Genomic DNA, 22,684 nt, shown 5'->3' with positions numbered 1-22,684 from the left:
AGGCAAGCCTAGCTATCTAAATTAGATCTAAATATATTAGACTTAGATCTTACCTATTTAGAAGAAACGTCCTAGGAATTGAAAGCAGAGCTTACTAATATAGCTACTAATCTCAGAACCCTAAGTATATGCTACTAGTCTGCCCTTAATAGTTAGAAGGCAGAAGTAATTAGAGACTAAAAGCAATAGAAAGGGAATACGACAAGCTAATCTAGAGCAAAGAAGACCTAAAGAGGATAGTAAAGTAGATTATTAAATAGGGATTTATATAACAATTCGTACTAGCAAGGGAAACTAAGGAGTAGATAAGAAGGAGGGAAGAAGAGGGGGAAAGAAGGGCAGGGCAGTAGGCAAGGTAGTTAGAGGGTAACAACTATAATACTAGTATACCCTAGAGGAAGGAAAATAAGGAAACGAGGAAGATTAACACTTATAAATAGGATAGGAGGGAGGTTTTTTACTAACTAAGTTAGTTTCCTACCTAAAACAATATATAGAAATAGACCTGCATAGGCCGAAAGGCACTACAACAGGCAAATGAAATATCTATCTATCTATATACTCGCGGCTAGCTCGTAGATCGGAGATTAGTATATATTATTTACAAACTTAATTAACCTAGCTTCCTAATTCCGAGCCGCCGCTAACTAACTACGTACTGCTAATAGCTTATCTAACTCTATTAGTTCTAGCTCTAACCCTATAGCTATATACTCCCTAGCTAACCCTTAAAGAAGCAAGTAGGTAGAGCGGTAAAGGCGCTCTATATTATCGCTATTCTCGCTACTACTTACTAGATACGAGAAGCTATAAATTTATAATACTGTCTTATACTAAGAAAGCGTAGCCTCGGATAGGTAGGCTTTAAGATCTAGGAATTAGCGAGTCTATTAGCGAGTCTATAGCGAGTCTGTACTATAGAATCTAATATATACTAAATCCTTAAAGGTCTTACTCTATATTATTAAGTGCACCGTTAGGTATAGGAATACCTTAATAAGAATGCCCGCTAAGCTCTAGATAATAGTATAGAATATACGGAATACCTAGTATAACGTATAGTCGATTAGCCTACTTCCGGATATAATAGCTATTCTAGAGGTAAACAAATTCGAGGACTTTATAACGTATAATTAGTATATAGATTACAAGGAAGGTAATCCGATCCGCTAGCAGTTTAGTATCGTATAGTAACTCGCGTAGTAACTCGTAGAAATAGCCCCTCTAGCTATTTAGTGCAGGTACTTGCTAACGCTACTATACCTTAATCCGCTAGTTTATCTTGCTCGTACCGTATTTAAAGCAGTCCTCGAAAGCGAGCGGTTATTCTTATTCCGGGTTACTACGAGTCGTAAGGCGAGTCTTATAGTAAGCGTCCGCGGCTAGAATCGTTTCTACCCTACGGTCTAATCGAATAATCTGTAGTATTATACTACTATTCTAGATCGTTATAAGGTATTAAGCTAGTATAGAGACAGCTATCCGGCTAGTAATGCCTATATAGATCTAGATAATATAACGCGAGTAAATATTAATCGCTACGTAGATTTATATCCCCTAATGCTCGAATTTATAGTAAGTATCTATTAATATTACGTAACTAGGGCCGGGTATAATAATCGCTCTATAGTACTCTCGCGCCCGCTTATAGCGGACTCGTAATCCTTTAGGATTTAGTAAGGAAGCTATACGATATAGCCGATCTCTACTAATAATATTATATTTAGACCTAATATAGATATATAGATACCGTCGGCTAAAGGACTCTACTATAGACTTCTCGAGCTCTTCCTATAAGACCTCTACTATCTATTCTTCCGCTTCTATCTATCTATCTATTAATAATACCTTCTTTAATCTAAGCTCTTAACGTATCCGTTAATACCTCCGCTAGCTAATCTTAAACCTATCCGCCTATAGTACTCGAACCGCCTCTTTATTAGTTAACCGTAGAACGTAGAAGGTATATACGACCTAGATCTTTAGTACCTTAATATCGTTAACTCGGTAATAGTAAGTAGAGTAGCTATAATTAATATTCTACTCTTTAAGCCTTCGTTTAAGTATATTAAGGGATATCTAACAACCGGTCTCCTATATAAGGTACTATACGATTGCTTTCTATATAGTATCGCTATAGACTTAAGATATTATCTAAGCCTTCTATAGCGATAAATCGATACGTAGAGGTATTCTACGAGTCAATAGCGAGTATATTACGAGTCGTAGAAGGTTAAATACGAAGAATTAGGTAGTAATAGCGGTAAGAGGTATAAGAAACCCCGCATTGAGCCTCTGGTATATATGGGCCTCCCTACAACAGCCGCCGCAAAGGCGGCGCAACTCCTCTCTTCCTGCACGTCGCCTGCCGCACCACTACCCGAGGCCTTTGATCAGGCGATAGGCGAGTCAGTGTAGAGCTGACAATGTAGACCCAGGTATGTACATTTCGTCTCCTCACGCTCTCTTGTGTATTAATTTTCTCCCAAGCTTCGAGCAATACACCTGTCGCGTACCAGCCGACATGCCTGTCTTTCCCAGCTTGCAGCAAGACATCCTCCGTACACGCCTCCTCAATGCTTCAGGTAGTATTCGTGCTAACATTGTATAGTCCCACCACACCTCACAACCTGGGAATGGCTGTTTGAAGAGCCAACATACTCTCCTCTTCTACGCTTCCCCAAGAGCCGACAAGCAGGATTCACAGATGCCATTACGAAGGAACGCCTGAGCTGGCCACAGGTGAAAGAGGTGTCGACATATCTGTCAACCGCATTGGTTAAGAAATATGGGTTGAAAGAAGGAGAGACAGTCTCGCTCTTTAGCGCAAACACAATATGGTACCCAGTGGCCATGCACGCGACTCTACGCGTTGGTGGCAAGGTTTCTGGGGCTAGCCCTGCGTACAACGTCGAAGAGATGACTTATGCGCTTCAGAAAGCAGATGGAAAATTTCTGTTTACACACAAGGATAGTATGGAAGTCGCCACCAAGGCCGCGAAGAATGCCGGTGTGCCCAAGGAGAACATCTTCCTCCTCGAAGGTGATTTACCAGGCTTCAAGAATATCCGGACTCTGATTGAGGAGGGCAAAAACTTGGGCGAACAAGTGCCATACTTCAAGATCCCTAAGGGCAAGACCAACTTCGATGTCTGCGGTTTCTTGTCCTTCTCAAGCGGAACGACTGGTTTACCCAAGGCTGTGATGTAAGTTCGTTGCAGGTCAAAGCGATCATATACTGACATGATGCAGGATTGCACATCAGAATGTCATCGCGCAGTGCCTCCAGGTTATGCAGATAACACCTTCCGACCATAAACGAGTATTGGCTGTTCTGCCTTCCTTTCACATTACAGGCCTCGTACACGTATTACACCTACCGATTCTGATCAATGCCGAGGTCTACTTCTTGCCTGCGTTTACAATGGAAGCTATGCTCAATACGGTGTGCGAGTACAAGATTCCGGAGCTGCTCCTCGTCCCGCCGATCATCATCCGAATGGTTCGTGATCCGATCGTCAACAAGTATGATCTCTCATTCTTGAAGAGATTGTCGTCAGGTGCGGCGCCGTTGAGCAAAGAAATCCTCGACCTTCTTAAGAAGAAATTTCCGCAATGTGGATTTAAGCAGGGATATGGAATGACGGAGTCGTGTTCGTGTATCACTGCGCATCCACCTGCACTTTACGACTTCGAGTATGCACACACCGTCGGCACAATATGCGCTAGCACAACGGTCAAAATCATCACAGAAGACGGAAAGGAATGCGGTGTTGGAGAGCCTGGCGAGATCTGTGCCAAAGGTCCACAAGTCGTCATGGGTTACTTGAACAATGAAAAAGCAACAAAAGAGACATTCGATGAGCAAGGATATCTTCACACTGGAGATGTTGGTGCGATCGATGAACACGGCGTTATCACCATTCTGGATCGTATCAAGGAACTGATCAAGGTGCGCGGAATCGGCGTTGCTCCAGCTGAGCTGGAAGATCTCCTGCTGGGTCATCCCAAGGTCGAGGACGTTGCTGTGCTGGGAATTCCAGACGATTATAATGGAGAGGTGCCGAAGGCGTACATTGTGCCGACGACTGGCCAGAAACCAAGTCCAGAGCTCGGACGGGAGCTGTTGAAGTTTACAAGAGACAACAAGGTTCGGTATAAGGCTGTACGAGAAGTCGAATTCATTGATGAGATCCCTAAGAGTGCATCAGGCAAGATCCTACGAAGAGTGTTGCGAGATAAGGAGAAGAGCGGAAAGAAGGGATTGTTTGTGAAAGCAGAGCGAGCACAGTTGTAATGCATCGTCCTACGTACCAGTTTCGCCCAAATACGCATATTGACGGCCGCTCTCCAAGGATCACGAGCACTACTCACTTTAGTTCGCACTTTCCGGATGTGGCATAAGCGGCTGTTGTACCTGACTCACGAAGTTATGACGTGTTGGCTACAGAGCTGATCGTGTCGATCTCTTCAGACAAATGCATGGATGCAGGCCACACCTCACTGCTGATCTGTAGGAGCTTGCTAACATGACATCGCAACAAACCTATAAAGAAACCCAACACTAGAACAACTCAACACCATCATATCTCTATCTAAACATGGTAGACCGGGACACAGCAACCCTCGAAGCCCTCCAAGGCTCCCCAGCACCCCCCAAAACCTCAGAAGAAACAGGCCCATTAGACCCATTTCTCGCCGACTTACCAGACCTCGCCGAACGGCTCGCAAAATATACGATCAGCGGCGACACACCCACGCAAACTTCCCAACTCCAACATCGTCTCGACATCCTCGCAGCCTGCTACCCGGATGAAAATGGCTCCCCATCCCTCCACCACGCCCGCGAAGCTCTCAAAGACCGCTCAATTCTCGAAATCGGCTGCGGGCAAGGCGACATGACGGTCGCTCTCGCACATTTCGTGTCCACGGGTTCGAGCAATACTGGAAAGGTTTTTGCGATTGATCCCGCGAGCTTGGATTATGGATCTCCGTTCACGTTAGGTCAAGCGCAGGCTTTCATCAACAAAAGCAATATTGGACCTTGGGTGAAATTCGTGAAGCAGGATGCGCAGGAGTATATTCAAGGGATGAAAGCTGCGACGAGGGGGAGGCCGGATGTTGTGGTTTTGGCGCATTCGATTTTCTATTTGGAGAGTGAGGGGTATTTGAGGGAGTTGTTGGGGGCTTTGTTTGGGATGGCGAGTGGGAGGAAGAGCTCGAGGCCGATTCAGTTGGTTTTGGCGGAGTGGGGGATGAGAGAGGGGAGTGGTGAGGCGAAGGCGCATGTTTTGGCGGCGGAGATTCAGGCGGGGAAATCGATTGAGAAGGGGAATGTGCAGATTGCTATGAGACCTGAGCGGATGTTGGTGTTGGCGGAGGAGGTGGGGTGGAAGTTGATGAGGGAGAAATGGATTGAAGGGCCGGAGTTGGAGGATGGGAAGTGGGAGGTTGGGATCGTGAAGAGGCATTATGCTGATGACGATTTGGAGGGGGAGTTCAAGGCGAAGTTGGAGGAGATGAAAGGTTTGGCTGAGAGTGGCGAGGTGAAGAGTATGGATGTCTGGACTGCGATGTTTGAGCCGTGATGGAGACGATTGTTGGCCGTTGTCTGTTTATGTATATGCCCTTCGACGGTGTCACTCACTTGCCGCGGCTTTGAAGCTGGCAGGTGTACAAAGACACCGCTCCTTCAGCATCCATGGCGTTTCGTTGTAGCTTGTCGAGCTCCATGTCACTTCTAGAGATACGCAATGCACAAGCTACCCGATGTCGTGCCGAGCGGTCCAGCCTACCCTATTGACGATGACGAGATACATACTGCGCAGTCGATGTACTGTACGTAGTCTTCGGAAGACGGAAGAGGTGTTGTTCGCGTGCCAGACGGCAGCTTTCATCCTTTGTCGCCGCATTCATCATTGGAAGGAGAAGTGGGGCCTGCGCTCGGCCCGGGCCGCTGAGCTCTCCATTCTACTTAAGTAAAGGCAGTGCACCTCGCTTCATTCTCTCCCCGAATGCTTCACGCGCCAGCAGTTAGACAATCCCTCATTGAACGCCATCCACGCCAGCACGACACAACACCTGATCCACGCGCCCTGCATCAGCCACCCCAATCATTCCACGCCCACGCGCACCTCCATTGCGGACAGCATTCATTCATCACCAATTGCGCGTGTTTGACTCGGCGACACCAAGCTCTAGAAACCCCTACCTTGAATGCACTCGGCCACATTGCAGTCATGCGACCTCACTCGTAGATGAATCTGTGCTGCTTGCGTTACGTGTAGTGTCACCCTGAGCTCCCTCTGTCGCTCAACAAAGCCGGCCTTTCCACCCAGCTCCGCCACGTGCGACAAGAACATGTGATTGTTCGCCGACGCGCAGCACGCAGCACGCCCCAACGACACCCAATGCGCCTGTTTACACCAGATAGCCTCCTGTATCCGATCACGGTTACCAAGCTGTTGCGGCAGGAGGGCGACGAGATCGACGTCAACGCGCCGCTCTTCTGGTACGAGTACAAGACCAAAATAGAAGAGTTCGACGACGACATCAGAGACTACAAGGTCAATGAGCGATCGCAATATGGCTCCTTCGAGAGCGAAACCAAAGGCAAGATCGCCACCTTCAAGGTGCACCTCGGCCAAGTCATCAGAGGTCGAACGTTCGTGGCCGACGTGGACGAGCCATGCACGCACGACGTTCAATTCGGCAACATATGCGCCAACTGCGGCAATGACTTGACAAGCCTCGCAACATACAACTCCACCCAGTCTGTCACGGATCGCGCGACCACGAACATCGTGCATGGCCGGCAAGATCTGCTAATCTCGGCAGGAGAGGCGGCCAGGGTGGATGAAGAGGGCAAGCGTAGACTTCTTCAATCGCGCCGCCTGAGCTTGGTCGTCGATCTCGACCAGACCATCATTCACGCTTCTGTCGAGCCCACGATTGCCGAATGGCAGAACGACCCTTCCAACCCAAACTACGAAGCACTTCAGGATGTGCAAAAGTTCCAGCTGGACGATGACAAGCCGAATACGTGGTACTATATCAAGCCGCGCCCAGGTTTGAAGCAGTTCCTGTCGACTTTGTCCGAGATTTACGAAATGCATATCTACACAATGGGCACGCGCGCCTATGCCGAGAGCGTGGCCAAGATCATCGACCCCGAGAAAAAGATATTTGGCGATCGCATCCTGTCACGCAATGAGAGTGGAAGCATGACAGCTAAGAACTTGAAGAGGCTGTTCCCCGTTGACACGAGGATGGTAGTCATTATCGATGATCGCGCCGACGTGTGGCACTGGACGTCGAACCTCATCAAAGTCAATGTTTTCGAGTTCTTTGTGGGCATAGGTGACATCAACAGCAGCTTTCTGCCCAAACGACCTGAACTGGAGGCCCTGAAGTCCGCCGCACCGAAAATGGAGAGAACCCCCTCGAAGAACTCCGCCTCAGATGATGGCAGCACCGAAGCAGATTCGAATGACAGCTCGCCTGCCAGCAGTCCGTCAACCGCGCCTACCACGCCTCCCCAGACCAATGGCGAAGTATCAGCTGTGGAGCAGATGGTGTCAATGGCGGGCAAGCAAGATGCTCAAAGCATCAAGGAGAAGTCAGAGGAGCAAGAGCAGACGATCGCCGAGCAGGTCGAAGAGAGACCTATGCTGAAGAAGCAACAAGAGCTTGAGAGATTGGCCAAAGAAGAAGAGGCGAAGGAGGCCTCGAAAGATGAGGAGGCAAAAGAGTCGCCAGCAGTAGAAGCAGCAGCACAGCTTCTCGCAGAGAATGGCGCAAACAAAGAACCGCCGTTAGAGCCAGTCCAGCACAGGTACCGGCACAACTTGTTGGCAAATGACGATACGGAGCTCATATACCTCGAACAAAGCCTGCGCAGCGTGCATGATGCATACTATGATGAGCTCGACAAGAATGCTTCGGGCACTAAGGGTGGCCGGGTAGCAGAGTTGCGGCCAGGACATAGCAAGAAGCGATCAGTGGATGATCTCGAGAATATTCCCGATGCCGCGGCCATCATGGATCGGATGAAGGCAAAAGTGCTGTCGGGCGTGCATCTCGTCTTCTCCGGCGTGGTTCCGCTCGGTGTGGACATCCACTCGCATGATACTGCCGTCTGGGCCAAGAGCTTTGGTGCGACTGTCAGCGAAAACATCACCAAGAAGACCACACATGTCATCGCTTCTCCCGAGCGACGAACAGCCAAAGTACGACAGGCGGCGAAGAAGTCCGGCAGGATCGCGATTGTTAGCCAGCATTGGCTCCACGCATGCTTTGCGCAGTGGAAGAAAGTCGACGAGAACATGTACCGCATCCATTCCGATGCGCCGGCAAACGGCACAGCTGGCCTACCCGACAGTTTTGAAGGCCACGAGTATCAGCTTTCCGAGTCGGATGAAGACGCCGCACAAACTGAAGACGAAACGGATGCCGAGACACCTAACGGGAACGCCAACGGCCTGACAATAGCCATTCCAACTGACATGGACACTGATTCTGAAGAGTGGCTCAAGCACGCTCCAACACTGGATCGCCAAGACAGCAGTCCTACCAAGGAGGAAGCACCAGATCAATGGGATGACTATGATGCCGAATTTGAGGAGTTCATGGAAGGTGAAGACCTCGACACAGACGCCGAGGACTCACAGAGTGACCGCACAGACGATGCGGATACTTCAGAAACGCCGCCTAGTCATCGGAAGCGAAAGTCGGGAGATCGCAACGGCGAAAATGAGAGCGATGCTGAAGGCAGCCGGTTGCAGAAGCGGAAGAAGGAAGCCATCGAGCGGACCTCTTCTCTGACGAACCTCGTGAAACAGGATGGCGCGACACCTGCGGCTGATGCTGGTGATGCTGGAGCCGATGACGATGAAGATGATCTTGATTTGGAAGCAGCCCTCGCCGCCGAGATGGAGCGGCAGAGCAGTGAAGATGCTGAAGCGGAGGCGACTTCTTGATTGCGTTCGGTTGATGATGGGAGAAGAGGCGTTGACAGGTCAATTGGAACTAACGGCTTAACTTGCATAGCAGCAAGGAGTTGGCGGTCATGATGGAATGATGAAGCGGGCAAGCACGCATGCATGCATTTTTGGGAAGTGGTGTACGCAAATATACCCGAACCACTCGACACCAGACATGAGAGAAGACGAGATATTTACCTGCCTCAATCGAGACACTCCAATCGCTTCTTTTTCCTTGTGATACCCCTAACAATCTCGGCTTTGTCGGGCTGATGTTCCCATAGGACGTGCTTTTTTCGAATGTGTCGTCAGTTTCACTTTGAGACAGATAAATCTGGCCACGAACGGTGATGATTCGCAAGCACTTTCTTGGGTCGGTGAGAGGGTCGCAGGGGAGTTCCTGGTAGGCTGGTATGGCGGCTCATCTGCAGGCATCTCATTCGATGTCGGCGGCATGCGGCCTCTTCCGGCAGATCCCCACTTGGCGGACAACTGAGCGTCTGCCGCGGGGCAGTGTCCGGGGGTGCGGTGGAGTGTGAAGTGTTCAACACAAGGCTGAACCAGAGATCGCATTACTGTCGTGCGCGCCTCACTCCAGAAAGGATTCTTGTGGCGTGACCCCCAACGAATTTCGTGCCCTTCCCTTCACTTGCAGTCGAACACGTGCGCCTGCGCGACTACATTCTACTTGACAGCGCATGCTCACTTCGAACACATCCACCACCCCTAGGCGTCGAATGGTGCAGCTGAGTCACCGCATCGGTCTTCTTCTATGATTGACACAGGCTGGAACACTTTACTAGACTTGTGCCATAGCAAGTCTGCCTTTCCGCCGCGACTGTCGAGATTACGGATCGAAGAGCAGCGGCACAGTGAGAAGAGAGCAGCAGCGGGTAGGCATGGCCACGGCGGTCGCGACTCAGATCGAGACGCAGCGACCTGAAGCACCGAAAGTGCAGCTGGCCGCCAGCACGAAAGACGAGGTGGATAGCAAAGCAACATTCAATGCCCTCTCAGAAGAGCTGAAAGGCGAGATCGTAGAGCGGGTAAGCTCCAGCACAGCCTGTCGCGCTGGAACACTACCGCTCGAGATACTGACAATGCCTGCTAGATAATCCGCCCGTCCGACCTCAAGAATGTATGCCTCGTATCGAAACAGCTGCATTCGCTCGCTGTACGCCCTCTATACCGCAATGTCGCACTCGATCTGGGCAGCACCAACGACAACCGCCTGACGGCATTCGTCAATCCTCGTAATATCGGCCTCAAACACATTCGCCAGCTAAGATTGTACCTCGCCGAAGTGCGCGACAAATGCAACCAAGAGCAGCAGGCGCAATTTGCAACTCGCATGATACTCGAATTCTTGCCAGAAGACACGCTTGAAGAGTTCAGGTACGCTTGATAAATCCAGTCAAATCTGAGAAAGACGCGCTGCCTCTAGAGCTTCTTTCTCGATGTTTTGTGGAGAGTCGTATGAAAGTTGACCTGCTGATGCTAACCAGCTATTACCGCAACAGCTGGTGTCCATGGCGACCCTTTTCCACCGACAACCTCCTGCTCCTCTACAAGCGCCAGCGGAAGATGAAATGGCTGGAAGTCATGGACCTTGATCGCGACATTCTTCCAGAGCTCAAGAAGAATGCCAAATTGCAACAGAACATGTTCACGCATGCGAGAAAGCTGGCTCTGTATCCCGAAAATCGCGAGACACTGAATCTTAGTGGCTATTTTGTGGACAAGTGCAAAGATCAGCTGGAAGAACTGATCGTGCATTGCCACTGGCACGACCTTGGCTCTGGTGGCAATATCGAGAGTCGCGAGCTGAATGATTCTGCTACGGAACCAGGACTGCTCTTGAGAAGTATCTTCGGCCACATGCTACCATTTGAGCAGTGCACGCCATTCAAGAGCTTGAAAAGTTTGAGGCTGCATAAGGTGGGGCTCAGACATTGCGCAGAAACTTGGTGTAAGTTTGTCAAGTTCCACGACCTGGAGTATCTGCGTCTGTATCACTGCACGGGCGCCGACACTCTGCTTGGACAGCTAAGCAAGTCAAGCCATTTGCCCAAGAACTTAAAGGTGCTAGAATTCCAGCATAGAGACAACCCGGACAATGAAGCTCTTCTCGCGCTGGACGGCTTCCTCTGCTTGGTATCCGGGCTACGAGATCTGGTGATCGACCTCGAAAACGTGAAATCCATGCCGGCTGCAGCAGGTGTGGTGCGGCATGGCAAGACGCTCGAATTACTGAATGTGCACTGCGCACAAGACTCGCATACCGCGTCGCTCTCTTCGGACTGCGACAGCGAAGAGCTCGTATGGGCCACAGAAGACTTCGAGAAGATCTGCAAAGCGTCGAAAGACCTTGAGCAGCTCTCGTGTGCATGGCCACATACGAGTCTCATCCGGAGTCCCAGCGAGGAATGGAAAGCTTTCGAAAGCTCGTGTGGACACCTCAAGAACATGGTCACGTTACATATCACGACTTGGCCCACCAACAAGCCCAGCACTCAACTACTCCCTAGAATGGTGTATGAGAGTCTGCTGCAAGGCTTGGCTCAGAGAGGCTTCGAAATGGCTGCGGGCACGAAGACGTTTGCCGCTCCAACGGCATCAGATGACAGCGATAATGAAGACGAAGCTTCCGCCGCGAACACGAATACGAGTGAGGATGGCACAGACTCTCAACCCGCCAAACTCCGACTCATCGCTTTCGGCACTTCCGACAAGGTCTACGAGCGCGAAGATTCCAAGAACCAGACCATCTTCCTCCGATCGAGCTGCGTCGATGCAGACGGCAAGACCAAGCCTTATGCTGCACCAATAGGCTGGTGCGCGAGGCAATTCGTCGAGCCCAGAAGCGAAGTCTTGGACTTTGTGCTCCATCGCTCTGGGGATCGGGATAATCATCCTCCTGTGAGTGATTACCACGAAGGACGAGTCAGAAGTGGCTGGACCGGTGTGGGAGATGAGGATGAGTAAGTCCGTCCGCGAGCTTTTCAACCTCGTTTTTGTGCTCACATTTTACTTGCAGCGTCTGATTTGTAGAAGGGAGTATTATTGGTACTTAGACTGACGAGGGGCCCTTTTAGGCGAGAAAATTACAGATTCGTGATCGATTATCGATATTGAGGTTTGAGGGGTGTGTGTGTGGTTGCTACTACTACTCCGCTACAGTAGGAGTGATGGCTTGATATGATTATGATTATATGAGTATTATCTCTTGGGACGAAACGTTATGGTTATGGTTATAGGCGAGGAGATGAGCTGGACTTCATCAAACAGATTGCAGAAGAGGAAGAAGAAAATTTTGAAGTTTCGATATGGTATGATGATACCCAGGTGCACTTGGCGGGTGGGTGAGTGGAACTTCATGGGCGATGAGGGTTGGTTGGTCGGGACCTGGTAGTTTCTTGAGCTACTCGGAAGAGTAGATACATGTAGGTAAAGTGGAATGGAGCGAGTTGGTGTTGAGGCCGCCTTCCCGGCGTTCATTCAATTTGGGGCATTCCTGCTTTGTCGGTGGCTTGCGCTTGCTTAGCCCCGCCGCCAGCCTGGAAGCTACTACTGTGTCGATGTATTATTCTCTGCTCGCACTTCTCTTTTCTCTAGACACGAGGCCATTCTTCATCTTGGACATCAACCTGGCTGTACAGCGCTTCCTGGACTTTTGACTATCATGAACTCCGTTTACGCATGAGATCTAGCCATTTGGTAGAACGTCAACATCCATGGTCGTATACGGGCTTACGTGCAAGGTACGCTGGATCCGGACTTCACTACTTACTTCTCCAAACACAAAGTTCATGACCTTGCAACCCATGTTCGATTCATGGTGAAGCTCTCGTTTAATCTTTTAGTCTTAGGGTTTGGTCGAGCCACGGCCTTTTTGCTCGTCGTCACAGCTCATCAGCCCTGTCGCTTGCATAGCATAGGCAGGCCTTGGCCGGTTCTTCTTCTTGGAGTGCAAGGGCGGATATCACTCCTTGAACCAACGACGAGATACCTTTCACCTGCTGGTGCTGGATGACGGCCACCGTGGTGCGATAGCACTTTCCATCGATACCATCATCTCGACGCCTCCAGAATAGCTTCAAGCTCCTCAGCCGACAACCTATTGCCACCCGCACCGTTCTTCGATGGCGTCTTATAACCATTTACACTCCCATCCGCAGTCTCCGCAGCAGTCATAGCCTGACCGGGATTCCGCATCGCTTGTATCTGCGGCGGCAACGTCTGCCCCGAAAAGAATCGATTCGGTGGTCTCGGCAAACCAAGGTGTTCTCTCAGTGTCGTTCCAGTGTACTCCTTCCTAAAAATCCCTCGGCGCTGCAATTCGGGTACGACTCGCTGCGTAATATCATCTAGTCCTTGTGGGAGATATGGCATTACGCAAGTAAAGCCATCGCAAGCGCCTTCATCCAACCACTTTTGCATACCATCTGCGATGCTCTGAGGAGTTCCGACCCATGCGAGTCCGGAGTAGCCTCCGTATCGCTGCGCAAGTTGTCTTACTGTTAAACCTTCTGCTGCTGCTAGTCGGATTACGGATTCGCGAGCAGTGTGTGAGGCATTCGTAGGCGGTAGTTCCTTTGGAATTGGTGCATCTGGTTCGAATTGCGAAGCGTCGCAGCCAAGCGAAATCGACAGGGAGGCGATAGCACTGTCGTAGTGTACAAGTGAATCGAGATTGAGTCGTTTCTGTTGGGCATCTTCAACAGTATCTCCGACTACAATCATGGCGGCGGGTAAGATCTTGATGTGGTTCGGATTCCGTCCTGCTTTTTTCGCTCGATCTTTGATGTCTTTATACAGTGTTTTGGCACCATCCATGTCTTTAGGTGAGCAAAATACTGCTTCTGCAGTTTCTGCAGCCAATTGTCGTCCGGGCTCGGATTGACCAGCTTGCACAATGACGGGCCATCCTTGGACTGGTCGGGCGATGTTCAATGGTCCTCGAACACTTAGGTCATCTCCTTTGTGATTGAGCACATGCATCTTCTCGGGATCCATATAAACACCACTTTCGCGATCTCTTGGGAAGGCATCATCCGCGAAGGAGTCCCAGAGACCAGTGACAACGTCGTAGAATTCTCGAGCCAGCTTGTATCGATTGGAGTGCTGCATGTGCTCTTCTTGGCCGAAATTCTTGGAGCTATCGGGGTTGCCTGTAGTAACAATATTCCAGGCAGCTCTGTACACTCACCATCAGTTCCGAATCAATGACTGTAGCATTCATTGATCCTGATGCTATAGACCACAGTCCGCTTTGGCGGAGCAGGACGTACCTTCCATTACTGAGGTGATCCAAAGATGCAAATCGTCTCGCGATATGGTATGCATGATCGTAGGTCGTTGATGCCGTCGCGGCCAGTCCTATTCGTTCCGTGCACTGGGACAAGGCCGAAAGAAGGGTAAATGGCTCAAAGGAGGTAGTCGTGTGGCTCCGCTTCAGTGCTTCCACCGGCATATTGAGCACGGCCAGGTGATCTGCCATGAAAAAGGCCTAATGCGAGACGGGTGAATGGTCAGCTCGTAGGTCAGATGTGGAATGCCTACAAGAACGAAGACTTCTTCCATACATCGAACTTCGCAGCTTCGAGCTTCTGAATGAAGGACTTCAAATGCTGCAGATTGAAGTTGGCATCCGGATAACTGCCCGGGTATCGCCATGCACCTGTATGCAGCGATACAGGTCGCATGAAAGCTGTCAGATGCAATTGCTTCTGCTCGGACATTTTGGCGGTAGTGAGGTGTCTGTCCGGGTCACTTTAAAGATGGTATGCAGATACTGGTGGTGTTCGAGATGCATGGTATACCAGGTATGGATACTTATTCGGAACAGCAGGCCGACATGGCCTGCGGATGACAAATGGCTTTGCGACCGTAAATGATGTGATCTCACCCACCGTATCTCCGCCGTTCCACTCCATACTGTGGTTGCGCATTCCTTCTCCCTGCCATTTCTCCGCTGTCCCGCCAGCGGACATCGCCTCCAACGTCTCACGCCAAGCCTGCGGTATCTCTTGCCCAGCCATACCAAGAAAATTGAACCTGGACGTGATTGAACTGCGAACGACGATACGTCCACTCTGTCGGAGCCAAGACACGTGTTGCCCACGATAAAATGCTTGGTGGTGTCGCCGGGCTTCGCTTCTCGGTCAATGAATGCCTCGAGATGGCAGGTCACGGCCTGCAGGCGGGCCTCCAACCGCTGGGCAACACCGCGATGGCTTTTGAAAAGGCATCGGAATCCTTGAGCATGGATTGAAATCATTCCCTCTGCCTCCAGACAGCAACTGGATCACAGGGCGTCCCCTCGAAGGCCATAGTGAGAGATGCGGTCAACATGGGAGCTTGGTCTGCTTGCCTTATTGCCTGCTTTAGTCTCAGCTGAAGATGTACTGTACAGTGAGCGGCGCTTACAGAAGCGATATATCGACGGAGACGGCAATTGGAACCAGTCATTCTTCCACATCAATGATGTTCATGCGCATCTGGACGAGTTTCGATCATCAGGGACCGACTGCACAGGTGAGTAGGCTGTCTTAAGGTTGAGCGAAATCTGACACGGCACCAGATCCTGAAAAGGGCTGCTATGGCGGGTATGCCAGAATCTCTACCGTAATCAATGAGCGCAGGCCGGTCCTGAACAGCAGTCTGTTCCTCAATGCTGGAGACGAGTTTCAAGGAACCCTTTTCTACACGTACTACGGTGGCGAGAAGATCGCGGAGACCATCAATCAACTCGGCTTTGATGGAATGACGCTAGGCAATCATGAATTCGATGGAGGCGACGACATGTTGGGCCAATTCCTCGAGAACTTGACATTCCCTATCATATCAGCCAATATTCAGTCCGGCCATCCCGTCTTGAATCGAACGATCAAGCCATACCACATCTACGATGACTTTCAGCTTGCTGTGATTGGAGTCACAACTGAGACAACCCCAGATATCTCCAGTCCAGGCGAAAACACCACTTTCTCAGACGTCCGAACTGCCGTTCAAAACACAATCGACCTGATCCGTGATACCACAAATATTACCAGAATTGCAGCTCTCACTCATATCGGCTATGATGAGGACCAAGCACTTGCGCAGAACACGACAGGTCTGTACCTGATCATGGGCGGACACTCTCATACTCCCCTAGGCACTGGCCAGGATGAGGAAGGCCCATATCCCACGATCGTCCGCAACCTGGACGACGAAGAAGTCTTTATCGTGACTGCATACAGATGGGGCGAATATCTCGGTTACATAGATGTAACTTACGACGAAGAGGGACGTATCTTGGAATACCATGGCGGGCCCATCCACATCACAAACACAACTGCCCAGAACGAGACTCTCCAAGCACAGATAGAAGAGTGGCGTGGACCTTTTGAGGCGTTCGCAGCCGAAGAGATCGGCACTTCAAATGTGGTTCTCGACCAAGAGACATGTCAAGAGCAAGAGTGTCTGCTTGGCAACTTCATGGCCGACGCAATGCTCGCTTACCGGCGCAACGAGAGCGATACAGTCGACTTTGCTCTCATTAATGCTGGAGGCATCCGAGCAACTATCGACAAGGGCCCGATCACTCGTGGTGAAGTCCTCACAAGCTTTCCTTTCGGCAACTCTCTGGTGGAAATCACGATGAGTGGCGACGATCTCTGGAACGTTCTTGAAGGCATTTTCTCCGGTGTCAATCTTGTCAGCAACGAAGAAGTTACCAGCTTCTTGCAAGTCAGTCAAGGGATTCAGATTGAATATAATCCGAAGAACGACAACGGAACGAAGCTCGTCAGCGTATCGGTCGGAGATAGTGACCTGGACCGCGAAGCTCAGTACACTATCGTGACGCTCGATTTTCTTGCAGGAGGTGGCGACAATTTCTTCGCTACGCCATTCGAAGATGCAATCACTCTTGACACGCAGGATGAGGTTCTCGTTGCTTACATTCAGCAGCAGTCTCCTGTAGACATTGCGCTCGATGGTCGCATATCGGTCGTCAATAGTACGTCCAGCACGAGTACCGGAGGCAACGCGACTGAAGGCGAGACTGGGAGCAACAGCACCACGTCTGACGAGAGCGCTACAACCCGTCGTGCCAGCATAACAAGCACTGTAGCGATGGCTGGTGTTCTCGCTTGCGTGTTCTCGATGCTGTGAGTACATGCAGCAAATTATTTTCATCATGTGAATGTCGCACACCTGCATTCACCTTTCACGTGCGAACCACTTATTACCGAGGCTCAGCTCCACACTCCATCGGGTCTCGCTAGCTCAGCCATCCTCCACGCGAACCATTGTTTGAATGGAGGCCGTTTGTATCGAGATGAGCCGTAATTGCATCACCAAGCGAGCCCTTTGTTCGCCCATTCAGGCCTCGCATCTGACCTCGTCCTACACGGCAGATGACCGCTTCGCCATGTTGTGTAACCATTATTCTAGGAGGGGTAAGGTAGGTGATGTAGTGCTAGATAGTGAATCAGTTCTCGAAATCGTCCTCCTCTGCATCAAGAACTGAAGAGGAAATGGACAACCGTGGCAAGACCACTTCGACAGACCTTGGTAACAAGAGCTATGAGGATGCGCACAATCTGCCTCCTACCGGCGATGGATCTGTGTCACACCATGAGCATGCGCAGCAGGAAACCTTACCTCCAGGAGAGAAGCAGAGAGGCCATGGTGATGATAGCCTTGATTTACACACTACCTCTTCGGCTGTCCAACGTGCCCGACAAAGACTAGGACTCCATCCCACAGCGCCGATAATCGAGGAGCATGATACAGCACAGCATGCAGAGCTGCGATGGACGAAGTTGCGAGGCGCGCTGAAAGAGCCTCTTGCCGAGTTCTTCGGAGTAATGATAATGATCTGCTTCGTACGTCTCCTCCCGTCTCATCTCATAGATCCCACCTTCTTAACTTATCCATATAATCCAGGGCGACGGCAGCGTAGCCCAAGTCCTCCTAAGCACAGGTCAAACCACCGCCCCCGGAGGCGACGGGTTTGGAGCCTACCAATCCATCAACTGGGGCTGGGGTCTCGGCGTAATGCTAGGAATCTACATCGCAGGAGACAGCGGCGCATACCTCAACCCAGCCATAACACTCACCAACTGTCTCTTGAGAAAACTCCCTCTCCGACGCCTCCCCATCTACTTCCTCGCACAATTCCTCGGCGGTTTCGTCGGAGCGGGAATCGTCTATGCGAACTACATCAACGGCATCAACGCCTTCGAAGGAAGCAGTACATCAAGAACAGTCCCGCCCTCCCCCAACGCCACCGCCGCGATTTTCTGTACATATCCGCAAGAAAGTTTGACGAAAACGAGTCAATTTTTCAGCGAATTCCTCGCGAGTAGTCTTCTGATGTTTGTGATTTTTGCTTTGAAGGACGATAGCAATCGGGGAGCGTTTTCCGCGAGCGGGAATTTTTTCCCTTTGGCGTTGTTCTTTTTGGTCTTTGGGCTGGGGGCTTCGTTTGGGTGGAATACGGGGTATGCGATTAATCTGGCGAGGGATTTTGGGCCGAGGGTGATGTCGTATGCGGTGGGGTATGGGCGTGAGGTGTGGTCTGCGGGAGGGTATTATTTTTGGATACCGATGGTAAGTCGTGGGCGGGAAAAGCAAAGCGGTGAAGATCGAGAGCTAAGCAGTTGTGCAGGTCGCGCCGTTCTGTGGCTGTTTTTTTGGAGGTGTGTTGTACGATCTTTGCATCTATACTGGTCCTTCTCCGGTCAATACTCCGTGGTTCGGATTGAAGGAGCTTCTGAAGCCGCGGGAGGCGCTGGAGCAGAGAATTGAAGCTCAGAGGAAAGATGGCATAGTCTAGGTAGAAGCTTAGGAACTAGATATGCTTGATGCAATGCGTCTTTCTTGCGAGGCATTATCACATGTGTACGCTATGCGAGACTGTCGTCGGGATCCTCCATGCCAGAATACTATATAAATTTTACAACGCAGATTCATGTCATCCAATCAAAGCAATCCGTCATCGTCTAGTGGCTAGGATGCAACGCTCTCATTACGTAATCGTATAAAGCACCGTTGAGGCCGGGGTGTAAGTAGATGATGGAGACATAACAACGAGAGAGTGTATTCTAATGCGAGAGTAGTCAATTCCCCGTGACGGAATTTTTTTTTGGTTGAAAATCTTTTGCTTGCAATTTTGATGTAACTCTGATTCCGCACTGGAGACTGGACGGACTGTAGCCTCAATGCTTGGATGACGGGACGGCATGAGCATAGAGTGACTTGAATTCCCAGTGCCTCGGTGTTACCAGACTTCAAAGACAGCTATACAGCCATACAGCTCATTGTGGCTATTGCGGGTCTAGATCTTACATCTCGTACCTGCCATTCGCCTCCCCGAAAAAAAAAATCGTATTCGGAGCGCACGACTTGCAAGTTGGAGCATTTCCGCTTAGCGAATAAGCTTGATGGTTTTGCTGCTGTCTTATAGGAGAAGCTTGGTTGACCGTGAGACATCCGGAAGCTATTTTTTCAGTCCCTTTGGTTGATGTCAACCCAACGATTTGTACTGCCCGCATGCTACCAGAGGGTTTGAATTTCTTTTGGGGAATGGAATGCCGTCGACTTCCGGCCTCTCCACTTCTTTCAGGTTGTGCTCACGTGTCCTGATGCATCGTTGATCTTTTGAGCCGTTCGCATCGGAGGTGCATATTCAAACTGTTGGTGCACGACTTGAGTGAAGTCCTGATCGCGTAAAGTCGCGTAAAGTCGCGTGAGATGTATGTACAAGTGCTTTATTTAATAAAGGTTCGGTTCAAAAATCGCAGAGACCTGATCTTCTGCTTCGAATAGAAATACTTTGCTGCCGATTGCTCGTATGAATCTTAGGCAAAGGGCAGAGAGCACCTGAGTAAGCTCCTGCATGTATTCACATTACACCCATAGATCACCCCCCAAAAGATTCACAAAATTCCCTTGTCAAGAACGCTCACCACTCCCAAACACCGTCGCCGAGACGCCGTGCAGCATGCGTGCGTACAACATTATCTTTTATATCATCATCGTGGACGCAACTCTGGGTTCGCCTTCTCTTTCGCTTTCACAGCTTCTGCCTCTCCAATCGGCCGTCTCGTCTCGGGATCAAGTGGTGGAAGGCCCTTGGCTTTTCGGTCCTCGTCTTCAGCCTTATTCTTCTCTTCTTCTTCCGCTTTCCGCTTGTCTTCCGCCTCTTTGAGCGCGACCTGTCGAATCTTCTCTTCTGGGCTGAGTTTCTCAAATGCCGCCGTGTCCTCGTCCCATTTGCGTACGCATTCGGCGTTCCAGTTGCACTTCTCGACTTCGCCGAAGATTGGGTGGTTGAAACGTGGATGGGCTGGGGAAAATGTCAGTTCTTGCGCGTGTTTTGGAAACGCGAATGGCACGATAGACTTACTAGTTGGCCAGCCGGAGGCGTGGTAGTGGTGCTTGACGAGTGCCTGCTTCGTGTCGTGCGTTCCAGAATCCGAGTGTCCTTGGCCAGCAGCAAAAGCTTCCACAGTCAAAACCAATACGCCTCCAACGAGGACGGACTCGCTCAGGTCGTGGAACTCATCCCACGTGACTTCACGACCTGTTCGCATCTTGATGTCTTCGAGAATCGCGTTCGTGAAGGCGGATGGTCCGGTGCCGCTGATAACCTGGTCGAAGTCGAGCTTGACTTGCGAGATTGGCACACCTTGCTGCATTGCAACGCCGCGAAGCCACACGATGATGTTCTCCACAAGCTTCATCATGACCGGCAGTCGCGGCTTGCACATGAATGTCCATTGGCAGAATGACTTGCATTTCGTGCCGAGTACTGGGTGCATTGCGAATTCTGGTTGATCGATCTCGACGCCAACAACCATGTCGACGTCCTTCTCTTTCCAACGGGGTGGGATGAATTGGTTGATGCCGCGCAAAGCCTCCACATCAATGTCGGTGTACACACCGCCTTCGATGTACATGATCATGTAGCGCAGGAGATCGGCCTTGACAATACGTGCTGTAAGTTCGCGATACACGTAGACGATATCTGGTCGGTTGAGGCCGTCTGGTCCGAAATGGGTCTCGACATAGGCCATGTCGTTCTGATCGGTGAGAACCTCATATCTGTAGTCTGGGTTCTTCGCAATCCATGATTGAGCGACGTTGTGGTCTCGCTCTTCGAACTTGAGAGGGTCGACTTTCCACGTTTGCCAGATCTTCCGCGGGAAGTGCTTCGGTCTGTTCTCGAACAGCCCAGGGACCGCTTTTTTGGCTGTGCCCGAGATAAAGACGAGGAACAAGCATATCGCTATCAGTCCTGGTATTATGCGTTGTATTTGCTTTGGCATTCCGATCTGAGGCATTGAAGGCGTGTACCTTTTGGGCGTCGTCGGCTTCTCCAGGAAAGACTCCTTCTCTGGCTGCTTCTCGTCGTTGGCCATGATGCGGTTTGGTGACCACGAGCGAGCACGCGTTAGATTGAACACAGGTAACCTGAATTGCATCGCAGCCGCAGTGCAGGAGGTTGGGGCAGCGCTATACACGATTGATGGGTGAAGAGAAGAACGTCATGCGCGAAGGATACAGAGCATCTCCTCAGGCGAAATTGTAAGTGTAAGTGAGAGAGGCTTGCCCGGTCGGATAAGAGTAAAGCATGTCGGACGCCATCCCCACTGGGCGTTTTGCCTGAAGAAGGCCATGATGGACCGTGGGCGCGGGAGAATGGTGGTACCAAACAATGGTAAGCGGACGCGGGCTGCTCGATATCAGCACCCCGGGCAAACTCAAAGAAGCAAGTCCGCCCTGATTGGCACTGGGATCGTGGCCAATGGGTGGCGAGCTTGCGTTGCCTCTGCCATCTCGCTTCTCTCCCTGGCATGCACCCGGCCAGGGCCCATGATCGATTGGACACTGTTCTTCGAGGGATATAAATACATACATGCATGCTTCATATGAAAGTCTTCTTCACCTGATCGCAGCACTGTGGCACGCAGCGAACATCTCACTGTACTGCCGGGTGCACGCTATTCGACTCCATTCACCGGCTCGCAATGCGACGTACCGGCCACTCGTCTGCTGTAGCGTGTCTAGCACCGAGGCAGGCATACTGAGATCGACATCGAACACGAGAGTGGCGAGGCGGGCACTACTGCAGCTTGTGGTCTACTGCTCTTGCTTACATCCGCGGCGTCCGTTTGCGTTGGAAAGCAGCAACGAGCTCTGCCGCAGCGAGTCCATGAAGCCTCGGTGGTACCAGATGGCAGAGTTGGGGTGTGAAGTACAGACAGTCCGTCCATGTCCACGAGCGCGTGCAGGATTGAGCAGTTCTCTGGCCGAGTGCATGCGATGCGATGCGGTGCTCGAGTGGCTGAGATAATAAGGCATGAGATGACTTCGATGAGGGGCCAGCTACGGCTACCCTTTCATGGCTGGGACCGCCACGACTGGACGCTTCGTATGTCAACTGCATGCAGAGTGACTTCAAAGTAGCAGACAGTACTCCGCTCCGTCGTGTAGCACGGCACAGTTGCGGTGCGGGAAAACCTGGACTGTGGAGTAGTCTGACGGAAAAGGTACGTGATGGTATGGACGGTAGCTTGCTTGACGCAGGAACAGTCTAACAGACTCGCACTCTGAGAGTCTCCACAGACGTGAATCCATTGCCAAGGCCCAAAAGTAGTTCTATGTGTCGCGCCGAGGCCCATCGACTCTCAACCAGAGCGCCAGGC

At 50.8% G+C, this 22,684-nt stretch overlaps 7 protein-coding genes across 7 annotated transcripts; 5 read left to right on the top strand and 2 right to left on the bottom strand.

Annotated features, from left to right (window-relative positions):
* Nucleotides 1–2,524: 2,524 nt before the first annotated feature.
* On the top strand, nt 2,525–4,344 carry MYCFIDRAFT_215787 (uncharacterized protein; the record flags this gene model as incomplete). The annotated part of the gene is made up of 3 exons (XM_007930082.1): nt 2,525–2,561; nt 2,612–3,164; nt 3,253–4,344. The coding sequence occupies 3 exons, from the start codon at nt 2,525–2,527 to the stop codon at nt 4,295–4,297; spliced, it is 1,635 nt and encodes a 544-aa protein (XP_007928273.1). The 3' UTR covers nt 4,298–4,344.
* Nucleotides 4,345–4,601: 257 nt separating this feature from the next.
* MYCFIDRAFT_78649 (uncharacterized protein) lies at nt 4,602–5,588 on the top strand (the record flags this gene model as incomplete). Its single annotated transcript, XM_007929909.1, has 1 exon — nt 4,602–5,588. One exon carries the CDS (start codon nt 4,602–4,604, stop codon nt 5,586–5,588), a length of 987 nt encoding a protein of 328 aa, XP_007928100.1.
* Nucleotides 5,589–6,410: 822 nt separating this feature from the next.
* Nucleotides 6,411–8,876, top strand: MYCFIDRAFT_115122 (uncharacterized protein; the record flags this gene model as incomplete). The annotated part of the gene is made up of 3 exons (XM_007930081.1): nt 6,411–7,760; nt 7,830–8,565; nt 8,653–8,876. Coding segments are annotated over 3 exons (2,310 nt in total), but the record flags the coding sequence as incomplete, so codon positions are not given.
* A 1,216-nt stretch (nt 8,877–10,092) lies between these two features.
* MYCFIDRAFT_97341 (uncharacterized protein) lies at nt 10,093–11,876 on the top strand (the record flags this gene model as incomplete). The annotated part of the gene is made up of 3 exons (XM_007930080.1): nt 10,093–10,376; nt 10,502–11,578; nt 11,651–11,876. Coding segments are annotated over 3 exons (1,587 nt in total), but the record flags the coding sequence as incomplete, so codon positions are not given.
* A 970-nt stretch (nt 11,877–12,846) lies between these two features.
* Nucleotides 12,847–14,722, bottom strand: MYCFIDRAFT_189269 (uncharacterized protein; the record flags this gene model as incomplete). The annotated part of the gene is made up of 4 exons (XM_007930079.1): nt 12,847–12,899; nt 13,184–14,178; nt 14,273–14,490; nt 14,567–14,722. 4 exons carry the CDS (start codon nt 14,720–14,722, stop codon nt 12,847–12,849), a joined length of 1,422 nt encoding a protein of 473 aa, XP_007928270.1.
* Nucleotides 14,723–15,322: 600 nt separating this feature from the next.
* On the top strand, nt 15,323–17,934 carry MYCFIDRAFT_189268 (uncharacterized protein; the record flags this gene model as incomplete). Its single annotated transcript, XM_007930078.1, has 4 exons — nt 15,323–15,522; nt 15,599–16,979; nt 17,771–17,796; nt 17,919–17,934. The coding sequence occupies 4 exons, from the start codon at nt 15,323–15,325 to the stop codon at nt 17,932–17,934; spliced, it is 1,623 nt and encodes a 540-aa protein (XP_007928269.1).
* Nucleotides 17,935–20,008: 2,074 nt separating this feature from the next.
* On the bottom strand, nt 20,009–21,304 carry MYCFIDRAFT_139502 (glycosyltransferase family 32 protein; the record flags this gene model as incomplete). The annotated part of the gene is made up of 2 exons (XM_007930077.1): nt 20,009–20,322; nt 20,383–21,304. The coding sequence occupies 2 exons, from the start codon at nt 21,302–21,304 to the stop codon at nt 20,009–20,011; spliced, it is 1,236 nt and encodes a 411-aa protein (XP_007928268.1).
* Nucleotides 21,305–22,684: the final 1,380 nt, after the last annotated feature.

This window comes from Pseudocercospora fijiensis (assembly GCF_000340215.1).
Source record: "Pseudocercospora fijiensis CIRAD86 unplaced genomic scaffold MYCFIscaffold_6, whole genome shotgun sequence".
NCBI classification, from domain to species: Eukaryota; Fungi; Ascomycota; class Dothideomycetes; order Mycosphaerellales; family Mycosphaerellaceae; genus Pseudocercospora; species Pseudocercospora fijiensis.
Note: the sequence above shows the minus strand (reverse complement) of the source record. Positions and strands in the feature narration are given on the sequence as shown.